The sequence below is a fragment of the Rattus rattus genome, chromosome 8 (genome assembly GCF_011064425.1).
Source record: "Rattus rattus isolate New Zealand chromosome 8, Rrattus_CSIRO_v1, whole genome shotgun sequence".
NCBI classification, from domain to species: domain Eukaryota; kingdom Metazoa; phylum Chordata; class Mammalia; order Rodentia; family Muridae; genus Rattus; species Rattus rattus.
The window spans coordinates 104,647,566-104,668,753 of record NC_046161.1 but is presented as its reverse complement, the minus strand read 5'-3'; the positions used below and the strand labels follow the sequence as shown (position 1 = coordinate 104,668,753).

Below are 21,188 nucleotides of genomic sequence, written 5' to 3'. Positions count from 1 at the left end.
CCATGTTTGGCATTGGGATAAAAAGACAGCCATGTGATTTTTCACTTCTTAAACTTAACATAATAAAAAGCTTAGTTAACTAGAGAATAGGTGAAGGCTTATTGATTTTCAATTTTTAGAGACATTGTCTCACTATGTAGACTTAACTAGCCTGTAAACAAAACTGGAATCAAATCATAGATATCTACCTGCCTCTCCATCAAAAATAAATTTCTCCTTCCTTCCTATCCATCCATCTATCTATCTATCTATCTATCTATCTATCTATCTATCTATCCATCCATCCATCCATCCATCCATCCATCCATCCATCCATCCATCCATCCATCCATCCATCTTGATTTTTTTGAGACAGAGTGTCTCTGTGTAGCCCTGGCTATCCTAGAACTCACTCTATGGACTAGGCTGGCCTTGAACTCAGATCTGCCAACCTCTGACTCCTAAGTGCTGGGATTAAAGGCATGTGCCATCACCACCAGGCTCAGAATGAGTTTTTTAACGGTCAAATTTATATCAGAAACCAGTTCTGAAATTACTGGTGAGATCATTACCAGTCAGGCTAGACAGTACTAAACATATGACACATAAAATTGTTTTTTTCCTTTTTCTTTTCTTTTATTGGATATATTCTTTATTTACATTTCAAATGTTATCCCCTTTCCGGGTTTCCCCTCGGAAACCCCCCATCCCATCCCCCAAACCCCTGCCTTCATGAGTGTGCTCCCCCACCCGGCCACCCAGTCCCTCCTGCCTCCCCAACCTGGCATCCCCTACACTGGGGCATCGAGCCTTCAAGGACCAAGGGCCTCTCTTCCCATTGATGCCCAACAAGAATAAAACTGATTTCAAAGTTTTGCTTTGAATTAGGTAAAAAGGTAAACACAAATATAATATGTATGAATTTGGATCGACCTTCAAGTTTAGACATTTAATAGACATGTAAAGAAAACATTCTATATGAAAACAGGGCATTTGGTTCTTATAGCATTTAAAACTGACAGCAACGGGAATGGTGAGTACTTCACAAACATAAGCAACCTTAAAAAACAAAAACAAAAACAAAAAACCCCACAAAATTTGGATCTAAATTTAACACAAACCAGTGCTTAAAGACAAGTTTCTTCAGTATTAGATGTTTTAAAATCCTTTATACAAATGCTCAGTTTTACTAACGAATATTTTCGGATACTGATATAAATATTTTCTAATGTTTAATTGTTAAACAGGAAGTAAAGGAGGGCTGCTCCATGAGCATAAAGCACTGGTCAATGGGCTGTTCTTATTTCTCTGCTTTCCTTTTATTGGCAAAATATATCCTGTGATGGGGCTGTCCTGAGATGACTCAGCAGTTATGAGCCCCGGCCCTACTTCTAGGGGACCAGGATTCCATTCCCAACACCCACAGGGCACCTCACAACCATCTGTAATTCCAGTTCCAAGGGATCTAATGCCTTCTTCTGGCCTCTGCAGATACTACATGCACACAGTGCAGATGTACACGTGCAGGCAACACATAGGCAGGCACATGCGCATGCACACACACACACACACACACACACACACACACACACACACACACACACACCTTCTGTGCTACTTGCTATATTTTCCTTAGTTTTTCCAGAGTCAGAGATTTTTAAAGGTAAACATCTGGGATAACATCATAGCAATGTGGTTCCATCATTCACGACAACTCATCTGGAAGAACTTTCTGGAACACTGACTCTGCTTACACCACACAGAGTTGTTGGACACAGTATCATATCTCCTGAAATTCTGTTCTTGTGTCTTTAAGGATTCAATATGGAATTATCAAGACTCAGAGTCCTTGACCTAAGTCTTCCAGACATTTCAGCTGCTGCCCAGGGTGACCATGTTTGTCTTTTAATTTCATTTGGTGGCAAAATCTAAACTAACCTAAACCCAGCTTATGGCAAAACATAGTGAAACAACACGTGTCTATTTGTTCTTTGTTCTTTTATTTTACTCTGTGTAAATCTGCAGACATTGACAAAAGTTAACAGCATGTGTGATTACAGGGGCCTGACTGCCTTATGCCTGAAAGGACTTATTACACAGCATATCAAGTATGAACAACAGGTACCCCCAAGGTTTCACCATGTGTACTCGACTGGTCTCAAATTTATAACCTTCCTGCCTCCATGTGCCATATCCTGGAATCACAGCTGTATGCAATGACACCAATTTTCCCAGGATTTTTTCTTTCTTTTTTCTTTTTTTTTTGGAGCTGGGGACTGAACCCAGGGCCTTGTGCTTGCTAGGCAAGCGCTCTACTACTGAGCTAAATCCCCAACCCCTTTCCCAGGATTTTTTAAACCTTAATCAAACCCATACATACACACACTATACTTTTTCTTAAAACTGAGGGCAGGCCATAATTTTGAATGTTTTTTAAACTTCCTCCTTTATGCTTAGTACAATAATGTACTCCAAAGTAACTATATCTAATATATAAAACATAAAAATTATTCCATTTCACAGGGCAAACGAGCAAAACAAAAAAGTACATAGGTCTCACAGTATTAATTTTGTGTGGGTTTTCTTCAGTAAAACAACTAGTTCAAAAAGAACTCTCAATACCAGGAATTTGCATACCAGAAACACACTCTACTTCCTATTAATTATTTCTTACATCGAAGCTCCTCTTTCACTTGACACTATATTCTTCTTATTCTAATAAAACGACAAGCAGTAGGACTTTGGATTTCGGGCTGTTGCACTCTTAGATGGCCAGTGAGGGTCACTGAGCATGATCCTTACTGACAGTGAATTATCAAGAGGGTTAGTAGACTGCTGCACTATATAATTACACTACTCATGTCAAAGGAAACTCACAGGATGCTCTATGGCCTCTCCTTTGTCCCCACAGGGTCCCCCGCTAAGTCTTTGCATAGGTAATTCCTGTCTAAACCAACCACTGTGTGTCTAAGTCTCCTCTGCACTCCACAGCTTCTCTGAAGTGTCTCACCGATTTTCCAGGTTAAGTATCCTCAAAATGTTCCCAAATTTCCAGTACCCACTTCTGGCCTAGATTAAGCTACTCTGACCTGACCTTTAGGAAATCGTCTCCTCTTTGAGGTGTCAAAGGCACCTCCAGTTTCACACAGATGATTCTACCAACACTACTTCGAAGTCTTCCCATACCAGTGTGATAAATGACATCGCTATCTCTGCTACTCAAGTTCAAACTGTGGACTCACAGCCTACACAGTCAACCATGCCCACATCGACCATCCACCAACAATTCTTGCCCTATATAACTCCCAGCAGTATGGGAAGCCCACCCACTGCTCCCTGCTGCTGCTACTGCTGCTGCTGCTGCTGCTGCTGCTGCTGCTGCTGCTGCTGCTGCTGCTGCTGCTGCCACCGCCGCTACTCTAAGGCTGGATTTGCACCACCTGTCTACAGCACTGGGGCAGCCTCTTCACTCATCAGTTTATGTTCTTGACCTCCTTCAAAGCCACAAGGCAGACCAGTGTGATCCCCTACAAAGAACTGGAATCAGAGGATATTAAAAGGATAAACACAAATATAAAGGAAGGATCTGCTTGATAACTAGATATACAAAGACAACGAGATATTATACGTCTTGTGACAGAAATCCAAATCTGGATCTAACGACACACGTCCTACCAAAGGAGGACCAAACGTTCAAATATATGAGCATATGGGGACTGTTTTCATTCAAACTAGTCACACAAAACAGCACCACTGAAGAATCGATATCAACAAAACAAAACGCTCAAATCAGACTTGGTTTTGATCAAGCCATTCAAAGTGTTTTCAAGTTTCAGGAAATACAACAGATACAGATCCAGGTGATGGTACAGCCTGTAATCACAGCACTTAGGAGAGGGAGCCAGAGGATCAGGACTTCAAGGTCATCCTCAACTACAAGAGACTTCCAAAAGGCCAGATACAGACAAACAAAGACAAAACAAAACAACCAAGCAAAGCACTAATACAGTGCAATCTCCAAGCTGCAGTATGGAGAATGCTCACCTGAGAGATGCTAAACAAATGTCACAAAAAGACCAACTCTCCTGCTGATAAGAGATGTAGCAGCCAACAACAGTGGGAAGCCTAGCTTGAATCCTAGTGTAAAACACGCTGAAAAGAGGAGTTATAAAGCCACTGAGATTTGAACACTTACACTGTAAAAATTATAGCTTAAATCACTTTATTTTCAAAATCCATGCACCAGTACCCAGTACTGTAAGCAGAGTGTAAGAGCAAACATGTGAATTAAGGGCAGATTATGTGAGGTAAGCCCTAAAGACAGTCGGCACACGCTTACAAGAGCCTGTAAGAGGGACGGTTAACTCCTGGGAAGAACACTGCAAAGCTGCAACGTGGATTCTTTTTTCCCCTGACTCCTAGACACAGTCTTGCTATAAAGTCCAGGCTGGACTTGCACTTGTGACGATCATCCTGTCCCCACCTCTATGTGTTGGGATTACTTCTTTGTGTCCAGCTACAAATCAGAATCCCAAGAATTTTTATGCTGTAGCATAAAAATTATTTACCTTGCAGAATTACAGAAGTGACAGTGCCTAGGCCAGAAATAAATACTAGGAGCCACTGAAAACTGATGGGAAGGCTTCAGTACTAAAACCTTCAACTCAGAAGGTCCACACCTACATGTGGTATACACATAAGCTTCCACAAGTGAGTAGGGTGTACGGATACTTAGACACACTGATACAGACAGTCAGTCTCAGTCCCCCACACTCCTCAAGAAAAAAGGAACTACTGAAAAGGAAAATGAAAGGTTTTGGAACCATTTAAACTTTCATTTGCCAAATTTAAAGGTTTGGATGACAAAATGAAGAATGTTTCTGAGGATGCACAGTAAAGAGAAAGTTGAAAGGAAACATTAAAGACACCGAGGAACAAGCCAGTAAGTCCAACAAATAACTAACACTGCTGTGTGAGGAGGCAGAAGCAAGAAAGAGGAGAAACACCATTCAAAAATTAACCCCACAGGGGTTGGGGAGGACACTCAGTGGAAAACTATTTTCTGTATGAGCACGAAAGCCTGAGTACAAATCTCCTGGACCCACGCAGAGCTGGGCACGGTGGCGGTGGCGGTTCTGTAACCCCAGGGAAGAAGTACTACCTCTGGAGTTCACAGTCAGCCTACCCTGGGAACTAGTGGGTTCTAGGTTTGGTGAGAGACAAGTAAGGTAGAGAGCAACTGAGAAAGACACTCACCAGGGAGTAACCTCTGGTCATGTCATCAAAGTGTGCACTCATGCACTCACACACTAGTACAACATACATACACATACACACATATAACAACACACTGCTTCCAGGGACCAAAATAATAAGTCTTTAGAAATAAAACTTAGCAAAACAAGCAAACAACAACAACAACAACAAATCACTTAATTTGCGAAACCATGGTAACACATGTCTTTAAGTCTAGTATTCAGGATGCAGAGGCAGGCGGATCTCTGAGCTTGAGGGCAATCTGGTCTACAGAGTTGGGTTCCAGGACAGCCAGGGCTACACAGAGAAACTCTGACTCAAACAACAACAACAAAAATTTTAATTAGAAGTGGGAGTTCTAATAATTCTAAGCTATAACTGAACAATTTAAAATATTTTTAAAGTCTTTGCTAGCTTTTTTTCCCCTTTGAATAATAAACGGAAGGTTTTCTTTAAAGATTTAAGACCTTCGACAACTCAAGCAAGCAAGAGACAATCACAATTTGGACCATTCCTGGCATTAATAAAGTAACATGTCATAAAATATACCAAGGTAAATAGTAAACAAGGTTCGTAAAAGTCAGAAATCTATCACAAATGTTCAAGCCAATAATTGTTAGGATCATCAAACCACATCATTCTACAAGTACAAAGAAGATATGTAAACCTTTAAAGAGTACAGTTCATTACCAACATCAGTTTTGAAAATGCTTGTTACTCAAAGACGTGCAGGCCGACAGGAACCGGATGTAGATCTCTCCTGAGAGACACAGCCAGAATACAGCAAATACATAGGCAAATGCCAGCAGCAAACCACTGAACTGAGAATGGGACCCCCGTTGAAGGAATCAGAGAAAGGACTGGAAGAGCTTGAAGGGGCTCGAGACCCCATATATGAACAACAATGCCAACCAACCAGAGCTTCCAGGGACTAAGCCACTACCTAAAGACTATACATGGACTGACCCTGGCTCCAACCTCATGGGTAGCAATGAATAGCCTAGTAAGAGCACCAGTGGAAGGGGAAGCCCTTGGTCCTGCCAAGACTGAACCCCCAGTGAACGTGATTGTTGGGGGGAGGGCGGTAATGGGGAGGATGGGAGGGGAACACCTATACAGAAGGGAGGGGGAGGGATTGGGGGGTTGTTGGCCCAGAAACCGGAAAGGGAATAACAATCAAATGTAAATAAGAAATACTCAAGTTAATAAAGAAAAAAAAAAGAAAGAAAATACTTGCTACTGCCAACAGGTAAAAGGCGACTGCCTCAGGAAGTCTGTGATGTGTTTAAAGGCACCTCACAGAGCTGCAGCACAAGCTGGCTGGCTGGCGAGGGCCAGCATGGCTACTTTTAGGGTACTTTATTTTAGCCACTGGCTACTTACTGTCTTCTGCCTTACGTTGACGCTAATACTGCTTTTTTAGGGCCTGGGTAGAATAGAAAAGCCCATCAGCAGAGTAGGGACTGTGACTATGTCAAGTGGCCATCAGCCTCTTGTGGCTTTTGAACACTCCCTGAAACATCATCTCTTCTGGACTGTTCGGTGTAGCACTGGCTTTCCTGATTCTCAGGAACATCCATTCTTTTGCTCCTTATAATTTACTTTCTCTCCATACATTTATTTTTTTTATCCTATCATTGATTTTTAGTAGAAAATTACATCAGCAGGTGAAAAAGCAGGTTTCTCTTCTGTGATTTATATCATATAATCCTAATGTGTCATAAAACATGTTTAAGAGCAAGGAAGAAGGATCTTTTCAGCATTAGTTTCCTGCTAGTATTCTATTCCTCTTAAACTAAATTTTAAATGAGTTAGAAGTGATCCTAGAAGGAAGAGGATCTCACAGAAGGGTGACCCCTTAAAAATGGGTTTTTCCCTTAAAAAAAAAAATAGGATCTCACTAGGTGAGTTAGAACTCACTATATAAACCAAGCTGGCCTTGAAATCACAAAGCATCTTCCTCCTGAGTGCAGAGGTAGTTTGCCACCATGCCTGCCCCACTTGTGCATATTCTTAAAATATTAATTTTTTAATAGACTATATTGAGATGTTTAAAATTTAGAAAAAGTCTACTTATTACAAAACCTTATTTCTTTCCAGTCACTCTGCAGGAACAACAAAAGGCCAAATTCCTTTCTCATGCGTCTGTGGCCCAGTGCAGGCGTTAGTACCACATAATAATCCTACAGACTTTAAATTTAACCCTCTCTGATTTGACTGCCAAGAGCATAATATTACATAATTACTCAAATGTTTAGTTTTATGCTTTGGAATTAAGAATGAAACAACTTAAGTTAAAAACATCCAAAATCTACCCTTAAGAATTCACCATGCAGTAAGTTGTTCCAGGACCTCATAAATCTGAGTTGACCTTAAAATGAAACCACCAATGACACAACTGGAATACCTAAAGATCAAGCACAAACAAATAAAAAGTCAAATGATTTGGTCAAAGATGCCACAAGGTGCAATTTGCAATTAGGGAGATGGCTGAGTGGTCAGTGCTTACGGCACAAACACTAAACACTCAGCACCCACAAAACAGCTGAGCTCGGTGCACAGCAAACAGCATCTAAAGCTTCACTCCCATCCCTGGAAGGCTGCACCACAGGGACCCGTGGGCTTGCTGGCCAGTCAGCCTAGCTGACACAGTGAAGTCCAGGCCGACTGAGAAATGCTGTCTTAGAAAATACACAAGAGCAATGGAGAAAGACACTAACCTCTGGCCTTCGCATGCACCTGTATAAGTATAAGACCAAATAAATAAAGCAAGCTAAAAGGCAACTCACAGAACGAATGAATGAACAACACACACACACACACACACACACACACACACACACACACACACACACACACACACACACACACACACGGTCATAGGAAGATGACTAGGGTTACCAGAAAGCAGGTATGTTTGATAATGTCTGAGACACTTTTCACTGATATGATTTGTTTGGCAAATTGTTTAAACAATTAATAATAGCAAGCACTGAACTGAAAAGAATGTTGGCTAGTAGGTATTACTGTTGGAATGTATATAATAAAGTATTTTTGGAGTATTGTTATAGCTAACACAATTTAAAGCAAGATTTTTGGCTCTAAAATGCCATTTACAAAGTATTTTGGAAAAAAAAATGCATGTCTCTGTATTCACATAAACAGCCCAAGCAAACGTGTCTTTCCCAGAACAACTTAAGTTATACATGGCAAAGGATGTAAACTTTCACTGAAGGTAAAACCGTTAGACTGCATCTGTACAGTGGAAGACGATTCAACAGTTTACACAGAGGAGGCAGAGTAACACTTGACATATATGACTTATAACACTTCATATGCTGAGCAGATAGAGCAAATTTTGAAAATATACTCAGAATGACTGCTTTCAAGGGGTGTGCCTCAGTGTAAAATGACTGCCCAGAGTGAGGGAGGCCCCAGGTTCCATTCCCACAGTCCCCACTGCTAAGGCAAATAAGCAACAAACCACACAGAGTCTGTGTGAAGGTTCATATGTTAAAGCATATAAGAGGCAGAATTCACTGCATAAACAAGTTTACAGAATTTTTTGTAATATGACCATCATTCCAATTTTAAAAAGATGACATTTACACACTAAGTTCATAGTTAAAATTTTTAAATGCGCAAATAGGCAGAGCAATGAGACCGTGCACGGTGTTCGCACATTCAAACTGCACGTGAGAGACTCAGCACACTGGGCGGCCACCCCGACGCTAACTATTCGTCCTGCCTGCTGCACACATGCCCTTCTCGACTGTTCAGACTTTTTAAAAAGGTATATTTTAACCCAACAAAAGCCTTACTATTTTAAGAAAGAGAATTAGTTGAAAACTTTACAAGAGGTCATTACTTTGAATGAAAAACAAAAGTTAATCTATTGCTAACCTGCCTGAATGTATGTATTATTTGGAAAGTAAAAACCAAGTAAACATGCATGAGTAGCTAAAACGCTTTGCTATAAAAAAAATAAAGTGAGGGCTGGGGATTTAGCTCAGTGGTAGAGCGCTTGCCTAGCAAACGCAAGGCCCTGGGTTCGGTCCCCAGCTCCGAAAAATAGAAAAAAGAAAAAAAAAAAAAATAAAGTGAAACCTAGATATGGTTCAAAGCAAATCCAACATTTAGTTGCCTAAAAATTAAGCATTTTTGTTATTTTCTTTTCCTAAGAAACTTGGAAATGCTCTTAAGTACATAAGAAATTAATTTACTGTTTTTTACTTTAATTAATAAAGTATATCTAACTTATTTATAATGTCATATAAAAGTTATCTAAATTCTAAAAAAATCACTCATAACAATGTGTAATACAAAATTTATGATCATATTTCTATTTAAATGTACATAAATACTTTAAACAACTATCAATAACAGCAACTTGGTAAGTTTGCAACCTATTCCTAATACTGTCAAGAGGACCAACTCTCGTTGGGCAGAGGTCATAATCTAATCATAGGAAGACTGTCACTACTAATATATAAAATCTACAAATCCAAGCAAGGAGTCCTGAATAATAACCTAGACACACAAAGACACACAGATACACAAACATACACAGATACACACACACACACACACACACACACACACGCACACACACACACACACACACCAGAAAAAGAAAAAGGCAAAACACTGTAAAACCTCACACTGTCTGTACACATCTCTGACATTGATGTCACTGTGGAACAGATCTCTAGGCATCTTAATAAAAGGGTAGTGACAAGGAAAAGCTCGAACACTCAGTGTTCTGAAGGACAATAGCAGAGCATTTGTGGCTCTCAATTCAGGCCAGTTTGCTCTCTCTCAGGACCTGGAACAGATCTTTAAGCAGGTCTTAGTTTCCGAATCTGTGAAATGGAAACACTGAATATCTGTGTAGTTCACTGGTCATTTGTGTCCAAGGAAACAATGTACATAAAGTATATGAAAGTGCCTCTGAAAAGTATAAAACACTGTCCAAATAGGTGTTTTTAAGACTGCCCTTACCAAAACACCAACAAAGGCAATTTGTGATCAAATTATGTCCTATATAAATTTCTTAAAGGCTGTTTACTAAAGACACTGACAAACCATGAGCATACTAATTAGTATAGTATCCATGGCAAGCCATTTTGCTTCTCTAAGTATTTTATTACCACAGAATTGAAATTCTGTCAAATACAACAGGAAATATCAAGCTAGATAATCAAACCTCCGTGCCTAAATCTGCCACTGCCCCAAAGGCCATGTCCCCCTCCAGGGCTTCTGGGCACATTTCATGACACTATCCGTCCACTATCCTTCATGACCCAATACCAAAGACTGAGGAAGCCGTGTTTGGGTTGCAAGGCAAATTCCACCTTATGTTTGCCAGACCCCACACTGACACATCAAGTGAAAAAGACACCCAAGAAAAGCCCACATACAGCAAAAATACACACAAACACGTACATGTCCTTCATTCGTAGGGGAAAATAGATTTCTTACACAGCAAACGATCATCACCTTAAAGCGAAGTGTATAACACAGCACAGCAAGAAAAATAAATCATACTCACCATCTCCCATAGCCATTCAGATGGTCCAGGGAGCTCCCTCAAACCGAAAGGTCAAATATCACAGCAAAATAAGTGTAGCTTAGTGCCTGCGCCACTGGGCTCGGCCTGCAGCCTACAGGCACCGGGAGCACTGTGTGACCCAGGCCGCGCTGCAGCTCTGCACCGCAATAGCCAACAGCTGCTACTCCACTTCAAAATAAAAGTCTGGGGTCTTGCTGAAAACCCTCGTTTTTTCAGCGGACCTTAGCAGGGCTTGATCAACATTACTCTTTAGCTGCACATATGCTGTTAGATACACGTTGTGATATTTCTCCTTGTAACGGATGTCTGAAATTTAATCTAAGAAAAGCTCTGAGAGCCAATAAATGTCATCCCACTCGGGGACTTTTAATGCAATCATCAAAACACAAGGCATGTGTTCAGCAATCGTTTTCTGCTTCCCTAAAGATATCCATGAAATCAGTAGCAGTCACATGATCTGATGGATTAGATGGTTTGCACCTTTTAAAAAAGGTTTTCATCCTTTGGTCATTACCTTTTAATATTTACAACAGAAGCCGCTACAAGTGCACAGACAGGAAGAGCCCAGTTTCCATGATTAACTGTTCTCATTATGCAGGAAGCATTCTGGCTGCTGTAAACAAATCACGTCAAAGACAGCCCATCAAAGGCAGCTCTGTGCGCGGACAGTAGGGCCACACGGAACAAAGCTTGCTTCTGGTGAAGACAGAACCAGGCAGTGCGCAGCTGCAGGGGAGCTAAGCACCCACTACCCAGGCTGCAGAGCCATCGCCACATTATGAAGCTCTGAGAAGGCCTTGGGGCTCACGGCCACAGAGACATGTTCTTAAATCAACCTAAGAAAAGAGAGTCTCTGCTCGCTACCAAAGAGCATGCTATGAATATACACAAAACTGGACTGCACGTTACGGTGCAGACTGCCGTAAGCTGACTACCACGGTGATTTTAAAGTCTAAGTCCTAGGCTTTCCTTTACTGTCAGCCTCTGAGGTAAATAATTCTCTTCCTGGCAGTTGTCTCAGAGAACCTGGAAATCACTCTACTGTGATTATAAGCCAAACTGTACTTGGTCCTAAGCACCTCAGACAGAACAGTGTTTTCACAATGAAGGAAAAGGAAACAGTTGCAGCCAACAGCAAGCTTAGTGTTCACATCTGTCAGGTACTAGGAGATGGTCTAGAAAGCTCCATGTCAGCACCAGGTCCTTCACAATCACAGAGCACCCCAATTTGTCGTCTTTTCCTCTTGGGCTGGTGTTGGTGCCTTCCAGACACAATACATTTACTTTTCATTCCACTTTCCTTCTAATTGTAAACTTAATTCCTTTATACTCAGGGACTCTGCCAATTTGTTTTTTGTAACATGAAAATTAAAGTCCAGCTTCTTAAAATCCCCAGAAAAAAACAAATGTGCATTTCTCATTATTTCCTAAACCAAACGATATATGTTCAAGTCTGATGATATTATTTAGTGTTCTTGACTCTGACCGACTAGTTCTTTTAAAACTAAAGTCAAAGAGTGTAATCAGAGCCTCAGTCAAGAGCACTGCAATGGCACTCATGAAAGAAGCCAAAGGGAAACAAAGAATAATGTGTAGCCATACAGCAGGACATAAGAGCAACAAAAGCAGGCTTCTCTCAACAGGCAAGCCAAGAAGATAGTGTGACACCATGTCACCCCATGTATATGTCCCTTTCTAGACCAAAATCCTTCATGGCTCCGACCTCTAGGAACCTATCAAAAGTTCTCTTGGCCTATGAGACATTCGACACATGGTTCTGCTCACTGTCTGACACCACAAACACTGTCTCCTCTCCCTGACTGGGCTCCAGGAAGCCAAGGTCTTTCTTTGTTCTTCAAATAATCAAGACCTGCTCACCTCTGAGCTTTCATAGTCATTATTTCTTCTAGCAAAGTGTTTTCCTGACAATTATTTCTTGACTAGTTATTCAAAGCTATCAAGTTTCAACTGAAATATGACACTTCTTGAGAGAAGCTGACTTAACATCACTGAATTACTTATAATTTCAGTATTCTATTTTCTTCACATAATGACTGCTCAGACGATGACTCTTTACCTCAAATCCCCTGGGTTTCTTGCTTATATTTCTCATCACAAACACTCTAAATCATTATACTGCAAGACCTGCTATTCCATTATAGAAGTCACAGACAAAGACACTGTCTGCCATACCAGTTTCTGGCCACAGACTACCATGTGGAACAGATTTATAACTCATGTTATCTCTGAAAAACCCAAGATAATATCCCTTGGGTAGGGACACCACGTGAGAAGAAGAGGTGGCATCCTATTGTGCCAAAGACCCACTCCCCACATCTCACAGTGGGCGTTTATTTTGTCCTAAAGAGTTTCTGATCTCAGTAATTTTACTTTGAATATGTGATTTAAAAAAAAAAAGCAAAGAGTGGAAAACTTTGTGGGACAAAAAAATGTAGAGAAATAAATGCTGAATTAACTTTTACTAAATTACTTTTTTCTATAAACTATTGGTCTTCCCAGTATGGCCCATAAAAATATTTTCATTGCTCAATTAACAACTGTTTAGCACTACTGGGGACTGATCTGACAGCTCTGTAGCTCTGTATACAGGGGAATATTCTGAGCTCTAGCCCCAGCCCCCAGCTTGCATTTCCCAGACAAGCCCTTACCTTGAGCCCTGCTCCCTCAGTCCCACAAGGTGCTGAGCTGAAGCGGAGTTGAAATCTTTACACAAGTTTTTTTTTTAAGAAGTTTTAAATATAGATTTTTTAAACAAGATACACCTGAAAGCAAGGGAGTGGACTTCTCCAAGAGTCACCAACACACACACACACACACACACACACACACACACACACACACACACACACACACACACACACACACACTATTCAAGTATCCTGAGTTAAAGTAAAATGCATCACAATTTTTCTCAATATAAGTGGAAATTTTTTTTTCATTTAATGATTTCCCAATTAGCAGCAGGGTTATTTAGGAAAAATGTAAATCTCATGAACAAGGAATACCTGTATCTTCCCCACTGCTAACTGTTACCACACTATGTATGTTTGACACCAAACATACGTCTCCTACAGTGGTTCAAGGAAACACTAAAGGAGACCTCTTTTTTTTTTTTTTTTTTTTTTTTTCAGAGCTGGGGACCGAACCCAGGGCCTTGCACTTGTTAGGCAAGCGCTCTACCACTGAGCTAAATCCCCAACCCCACTAAAGGAGACCTTAAGTATTGATAGTAAAGGTGGAAAAACCAAGCAAGCAGGACGTATCAGAGGTAGAAACAATGGATTAGTGAGAAGGGATAATCAAATCACACTGGAGACAACTGACTGAAAGGACTGGAACTGGGGAGGAGACAGGTTAAGAAGAGAACAGAGCTAGGACTGAGCACATGTCTATAGTTTTAAAACGTGTGAGGTACTAGGCTGGCCAGGGCCACGTGAGATGCAATAAGGGATGGTGGAGGAGTGGGTGGGAGGGAGGTATAGGGAGGAGAAGAGGGAGGTACCAGGGGTTGTTTTTGGACATGATAAAGCTAAAATGCAAACAGCAATGTCATGCAGACCACAGGCCTCCAAAAGCAAAGTATAAAGAAGAATAAACAGTGACAACTACACTCGTGGGTCGTCAGCACAGAACCTGCTAGTCTTTGGCCTGGCCTAGACTAGGTCAGTGGGGGGGGGAGGGGGCAATCAGGAGGGAAAAGGAGAAGGGGAGAGAGACAGACAGACAGACTGAGGTTCATTCATTTATTTACTCATTTAAATTTATTTTTTTATATTATGTATATGTGTTCCTCCGTGGGGATTTACAAGTGCAGTGTTCAAGGAGTCCTGAAGAAAGGGTCAGATCCAGTCTAGATTCTAGAGTCTAGAACTTGAGTTACAGGTGATTTGTAAGACACCTGATAGAGATGATGAGCATCAAATTCAGGTCCTCTGGAATAGTAGCAAGTAATCCTTAATTACTAAGCCTTTGCTCCAGACTCTAGATCCAGTTAACAAGTTTTCTTAACAAGTGTAAGTCCACCTAGAATTTATCAGTGAATTTAAAAATTCAAATAAGAAAGCTGTCTTTTTGTTTATTTTTGAGATGACGTTTTAGATAGCTCAGGATGATCTCATCATGAACTCCTGATTCTCCTCTCCCTACCTTTGTTAAAATACAAAGTACAGGAGAGATGACACCGCAGTATAGAGCACTTGCTGCTCTCCCAGAGGATCCAGTTATTTCCAGCACCCACATATAACTCAAGTTTCAGGGACTCTGATGACCTTTTCTGACCTCTGTGGGCCACACACGAACATGGTGCGTACATATATAAGCAGGGAAAACACTTATATACATAAAAATAAACCTTACCAATGAAAACCCCAAAGTATAGGGCTCAGTGGTTGAGTACTCCCCGTTACCCACAAGGCTCTGAGTTGGAAACAGAACTCGTACATACGTCATGCTTGCTCACAGGCCTACCCTCCCTCCCCACCCCTCTCTCAATAACTTCTGAGAGCATTAGTACCCTCTCTGCTGCTCTCACATCAACCACTCAAACACTGGGTGCGAAGCTGCACAAAGGCTTCCTTTAAACCCTGCCTCTTTCCCTTGCTCATCAGAAAATGCTGCTCAGGGAAGAACCTCAACGTCCTACGGAACCTATGGCGTGCAGGGGTGCCAGGAGAGCCTTAGGGAGCCAACAGCTTCACATCCCAAGGGAACGTGGGGAGAGGGGGAGGGGAACCCACATGCCTGGTGGTTCTTATTTCACCTGCTTCACACTGACCCCGCTCAACCAGAGACTCAGAGGCTGCTACCAACCTGGAGATAACAACTCAGGGCAGCCCATCTTCAGACACTGAGGACCAGTGTGTCAGAGAGGATACGAGACTGCCATGTGAGTCACTGGAGGGAGTGCTCTACTCCTGTCCACACTCACCTGTCAGAACCAGCTGTTCTCTGACCACCCGGACACAGGCCATCCTCATGCTCTCAGATGGCACAGCCTAAGCCCAGCAGGAGCCACCACTGTTCTGACACAGACGCCTCACTGGCATCAACCCTTTGCCAAGATTTAGAGCTAAGCAAATGGCATTTTGTGTTGCAGGATATTTGATCACACTATGATTGTGTTATTTTCTGGAAAAATCTGTTTTTAGCTGTGGTGTGGCTCACCCTTAGCACACATCTTTAATTCATAGCTTTCTGTTTGAATATCATAAACAGGATTACATAAAGTCAACCATAGGTCAAGAGTTGGAGCAAATGACCAGTCCACAGGAAATGAATACCAGATTATTAAGAAAAGACATAGGGCTGGAGAGATGGCTCAGTGGTTAAGAGCACTGACTATTCTTCCAGAGGTCCTGAGTTCAATCCTCAGCACCCACATGGTGGCTCACAACCATCTGTAATGGGATTTCCCTCTTCTGGTGTGTCTGAAGACAGCTATAGTGTACTCATACACATAAAATAAATAAATCTTTAAAAAAAGAAAAAAAAACATAGAGTAAGAGGGAGTCAAGAGGATGAGAAGAGAGACACACAGGAAATAGAAGGGAGAGAAATTCAATTTGAAGAAGGTTTTTGTAAGATGGTGTGAGTGAGAGAAGGGCATTCGTGGTAGGGCCTCAGCTGAAGAGGAAGGTCGGCTGGGTGCTTTCTCTGTCTGTCTGAGATAGCAGGCTTTCATGCCATCGGCTGGCTCCTGAGTCTTCATTAGTAAAATTAAACAATTTGATATATTGTTTAAAAAAACAATACAACATAGTACCTCCATAATAATGAGATTGGTCCAGGGAATCTAAGGATGCTCAAGTCTTTCTCATATAAAATCATATATATTTGAGATAACCTAAACATGTCCTTAGTTATAACCAAATAGTGTGGAACACACGAGGATGCTATGAAAACCCCAAGTTACAAAATTTAACAGCTCTTCCTTTTCCTGCTGTTCTGGTTTTTTACAGGCACCAGTAAAGACAACAACTAAACCAGTTAGGATGCTGTTCTTAGACACCTTCTATTCAAAGAAGAGATGTGAGAAACAGCTGTCTGAGTGAGAACAATGTCAATGTGTGCTTAGGATCTAAGTATAAACTAAGGTACACACAACCTGCAGAACACCAAATTGTCACCCCACCAAACAGTACAACCAAGCCTGACCTCAAGTGAACACAGAGAGGAAAAACCTAAATGATATGTTAGCTAGTTTTCCTATTGTATGGCTTTAATGTCATACAAAACTTTCCTCCAACACCATTTACTCTGTCAGGCTAGCCCGCTGTCTAACGTGAAGCTGCTTTCCCACTTGGGGAAAAACAACTGCATCATCTTTAGGAAGACAATCTATTCTTCACAAATGTGGCTGATAAGTACAGTCTAGGGAGATGCTATTTGATAAGACTATAAACACAACTTATCAACATTATAAAAAAGAAAGGAACCACAAATCAAATGCCAACTTATCAGTGGACACAGACACGAATCCCAAACCTCCCTAAACCCATTCTACTTCAGCAGACAAAGATGACCACTGTACACAAGTCCTGCTGTGTCTTCACAGACTGTCACTCAGGCTCAGCACGCTGGAGTTTTCCGCCAACTGCCCCCAGCAAGATGAAATAATTACTCTGACTCTAAGAACACGATGTACACATGGAACACACACGAAGACAAAAAGTTATCCCTTTAGAGTACAATCGCATTACAAAATCTTCACGACTCCAACGATTCAAAGAAGGTGCAGATCCGGGATAGAAGAGTCCGCTGCTACACCTTAGCTAAGTTTACAAGCTACAAAAACAATGCTTTTGAAATTAAAGATGCAAACTTGGCTTGAAAACAAACTTCATATCTAACATTTTACTAAGTCATCTCAGAAATGTTTAAGAGCTGGAAAACTTAATTACTCTTACCTTTGCAGACGCTCAAAATCATACCACCGGAATTCTGAACTTCATCAAATTTGGCAAGTATCATTTCTAATCTAGGAATAAAGAATAAATTGTTTTTACATAGAGATGAACAGAAACAACTTCCTTTACCACATCTCTTGGAAAAGATTCTAGGGCTTTGTCTTATTATTTATAGAAGTGACTCAAAAAGAAGACACAAAGCCTACACGCTCCACTCATGAGAAGTCAAATACTGACCTTTCTATGTATGGATACCTTGACAAAACAGACAACTTTCATACAAAACAATTTCATCAAAATTATTTCTCCAAGCCCAGCAAAAAACTTTCTAGTTCCATCCTTGTAACAGATCCACTCAGACACAGTTCAAAAGCTTGTGAGACTCCTGCTCCAGAGATGAAAGACCGACCTGACGTAAAGAAGGGACGAAGTACAGTGGTGCTGCTGGGGCAGGAGCTGGGACTCTCCTGTACGCCTGCCTCCCACAGCACCAAGTCCACTAACTTTCTCCACGCTTTCCGCACTTCAACTAATACTTAAAACAATAAAAATAAAAAACCCCACAAAACATACATTCTTTTTCTGTTTGTGCTGTTTTTTTGAGACACGGTTTCTCTGTGTAGTCCTGACTGTCCTGGGCCTAACTCACTCTGTAGATCAGACTAGCCAAGACATCCCTCTGCCTCTGCCTCTTGAGTTCTGGGATAAAAGGTATGATCCACCACTGCCCAGCAAAACATATTTACTAGAAATAAAATGCATACTCATTACAGAATAAAATCGGGAACACAAACAGGGAGGGGAAAAAAACCAACACATAGATGTGTCCTTACATAGACTTTAAATCATCTCTAGAGTAGTACGTAAACATGCAGTATAAGTCTACACGTGACCACATGGTTGAGGTGACAATAACATACTCCACAATCTGCCCATGTTTAGAACAGAGGTGCTCATCGTAAGCACAATGGTACTTGATGTGTGGTTGGCACAATCTGTGGCTATCGTGTCCACAAATGTGGAGCTACAGACATGGAGTCAAATATGCTGTCATCAAAAACTTCTTAACTGAAAACAGAAAAAAATGTAACTAACTTCTTTATTCGGTATTTCTATTACAGACAATTTTAACTTTCATATTCAACTAGACTTGCAATATTTACATCACAATCTCCAAGACAATCTTTGGGACTCTCACCAAGAAAAATAAATGCCAGATTCTAACCTCAAACTGCTGTATTTACAGAGAGAAAAACAGAAGAGAGAGAAGTGGAACAGGGAACAACAATGCTCCTTTTCTGGAGGCAGCGAGAGCAATCTTGTCAAACACAGCAGCAACCACACTTCCAAATGACCCACATGCAAACATTGATTCCCTTCATTTATAAAAGGAACCGTGCCGAGAATTCACTCTCCTGGAGCATTCACGCTCACACAGGTCTCCGTGGGATAGCATGAAACCTTGCCATCACTGCTTTACTTTATCTAGTCTGCTTTTTCTTTAACTTTCTAACCTGCCATTCTGTGGCTTATTCTCAAATTCATGATATATATTTGGGAAACGAAAGAGAACCATAGTTCCATGGGTTTTAACTGCCAAATGTTTACCTTTGGCTTACTTTTACATTTCTTCCATAATTTTATTTTCTAAAACACTGGTGAAGTCTTCAGATACATCGTGCCATTTCTTACTTATAAAGTGAGCCTATAAAAAATGGTGAGAATGCCAATACCTATTAAAGAAATAACTAAATATCTTTCATGGACAGCACTAACTGGACTTGTGGTTGTGGTTTTGGGAGGGAACAAGAGTGGGAGGGTGGACCTGGGAGGAATGGGAAGCAAGTGTGACTGGGGTGCTCTGTGTGAAATTCCCAAATAATCAACAGAAATATTATGTAGGGGAAAATCGAAAAAAGAATGGAAGGAAAGGGAAGAGGCGAGGACAGGAGGGGAGAGATGGAAGGGTTTAGAGAGATGGTTCAGCAGTTAAGAACACTGGACATTCTTCCCCAGGGCCCTTGACTGATTCCTAGCACCAATGTGGCATTGAGTCAGCTGTAACTTAGTCCCAGGGTATCTGATGTTGTTCTAGCCTTCACCAAGACTGCATGCACATGGTGCAAAGACATACGTGCAGACAAAACACCCACACATAAAAGAAAAAGAAAAATATATATTTTAGCTAAAAACCCCTTAGGAACTCCTTAGAAACAATTTCTAAACCTTAACCTACTTCCAACCCCAACAGATCCAACAAGAACAGTTTTAATGTATCTGCAGAGGAAAGACACAGGTCACCTCTTACACAACACAGTGCCTACCGTCCACGGGGTTGAACAGCCTTTAAAGTAGGTATGATGTGGGCATGAGATGCAAGGTAACACTGCAAGCTGACTCCTTAGAACCAGTCCAGATGGGCCAAAGACAGAAAGGAAAGGATTTGGAAAAGCTTTCTGAAGACAAAGCAGAATAAGGCTGTGAGAAATGTGAGACTGCGTGAAGAGCTGGGCTCCCTCCGCAACACTAAAAGAAAAAAAGACAAAAAGCCTAAGAGCAACTCTTCTAAATATTAGGAAAATGGGAACAAGAAATTTAAGACAAAAGCTCAGAATAAGCCTGGTGGGTGGGTGTAATCCTGCTTGAGAGGCAGAAAGCAGGAGTAGGTGCTGCAGAAGGCAAGCTTAAGCCATCAGTGAGTTCAAAACCAATGTATGCAGAAGAACCTGTCTTCAATAACAACAAAGTTCAGAAGGGAAACAGGACTGGCACGGAATTAAAGCGAGGCAGTAAAGCACAGAGCGAGGGAGGGAGACAGAAGCAGCATCACTGAAGCAGCAGCGGCTGAGACAGCTGGAGAGTAACAGCACCTCTAGAAGCCATGAGAGGGGAGGAGAAGCGGAAGCCTCCAAAGCTGCACCCAGGCGAGGCTGGAGAAGAGCAGAGCTTACTTTACACCTGCACCTTGCTGCAAGCCGCACTCTCCTCCTATGCTCTCCTAGTCTGTCCTTCACCTCCCTTCTTCCCAAGCACTCTTCTTCAGCAACCTTCACAGGAAGCCTTGGTATTTATTTAAAAATACTTAATCTCCTATTCAGAGCATTACTTTATAGCAAATACAAGCATGACATAAGCACAACATAGACTTCATTCAAGACTCCAATCCCCGTCATTAAGCTTCAAACACATATTTTAGAAAAATTTTTGAGACAGGGTTTCAGTGCGCAGCCATAGCTGGCCTGTCACTCCCTATATAGACCAGGTTGGCCTCAAACTAAAACTGCACTTGCCCCTGCCTTCTGCATGCTGAAATGAAAGTCAGAGTTATTCTTAACAGAACATCTTTACATATATAATCTAAAGACAAGGGAAGAAAATGCGGAAAGAAGACTCTAGATAGTTTTAAATAATTGTGTGTGAGGTGAGAGTAGCAAATTAAATGGAAGAAAAACACA

The 21,188-nt window shown here is 41.3% G+C and overlaps 1 protein-coding gene across 21 annotated transcripts in view; it reads right to left on the bottom strand.

Moving 5' to 3' along the window:
• Clasp2 (cytoplasmic linker associated protein 2) overlaps positions 1 to 21,188 on the bottom strand; it is a 182,605-nt gene that overhangs the window by 116,719 nt on the left and 44,698 nt on the right. For 20 of the 21 annotated variants that reach the window (XM_032910953.1, XM_032910954.1, XM_032910955.1 and 17 more), the window contains exon 7: positions 17,734 to 17,804. In XM_032910953.1, coding sequence (XP_032766844.1) covers positions 17,734 to 17,804 — 71 coding nt within the window. Of the gene's footprint in view, positions 1 to 10,786; positions 10,938 to 17,733; positions 17,805 to 21,188 lie in introns of those variants that run through there. The other variant, XM_032910972.1, reaches the window with a different exon arrangement.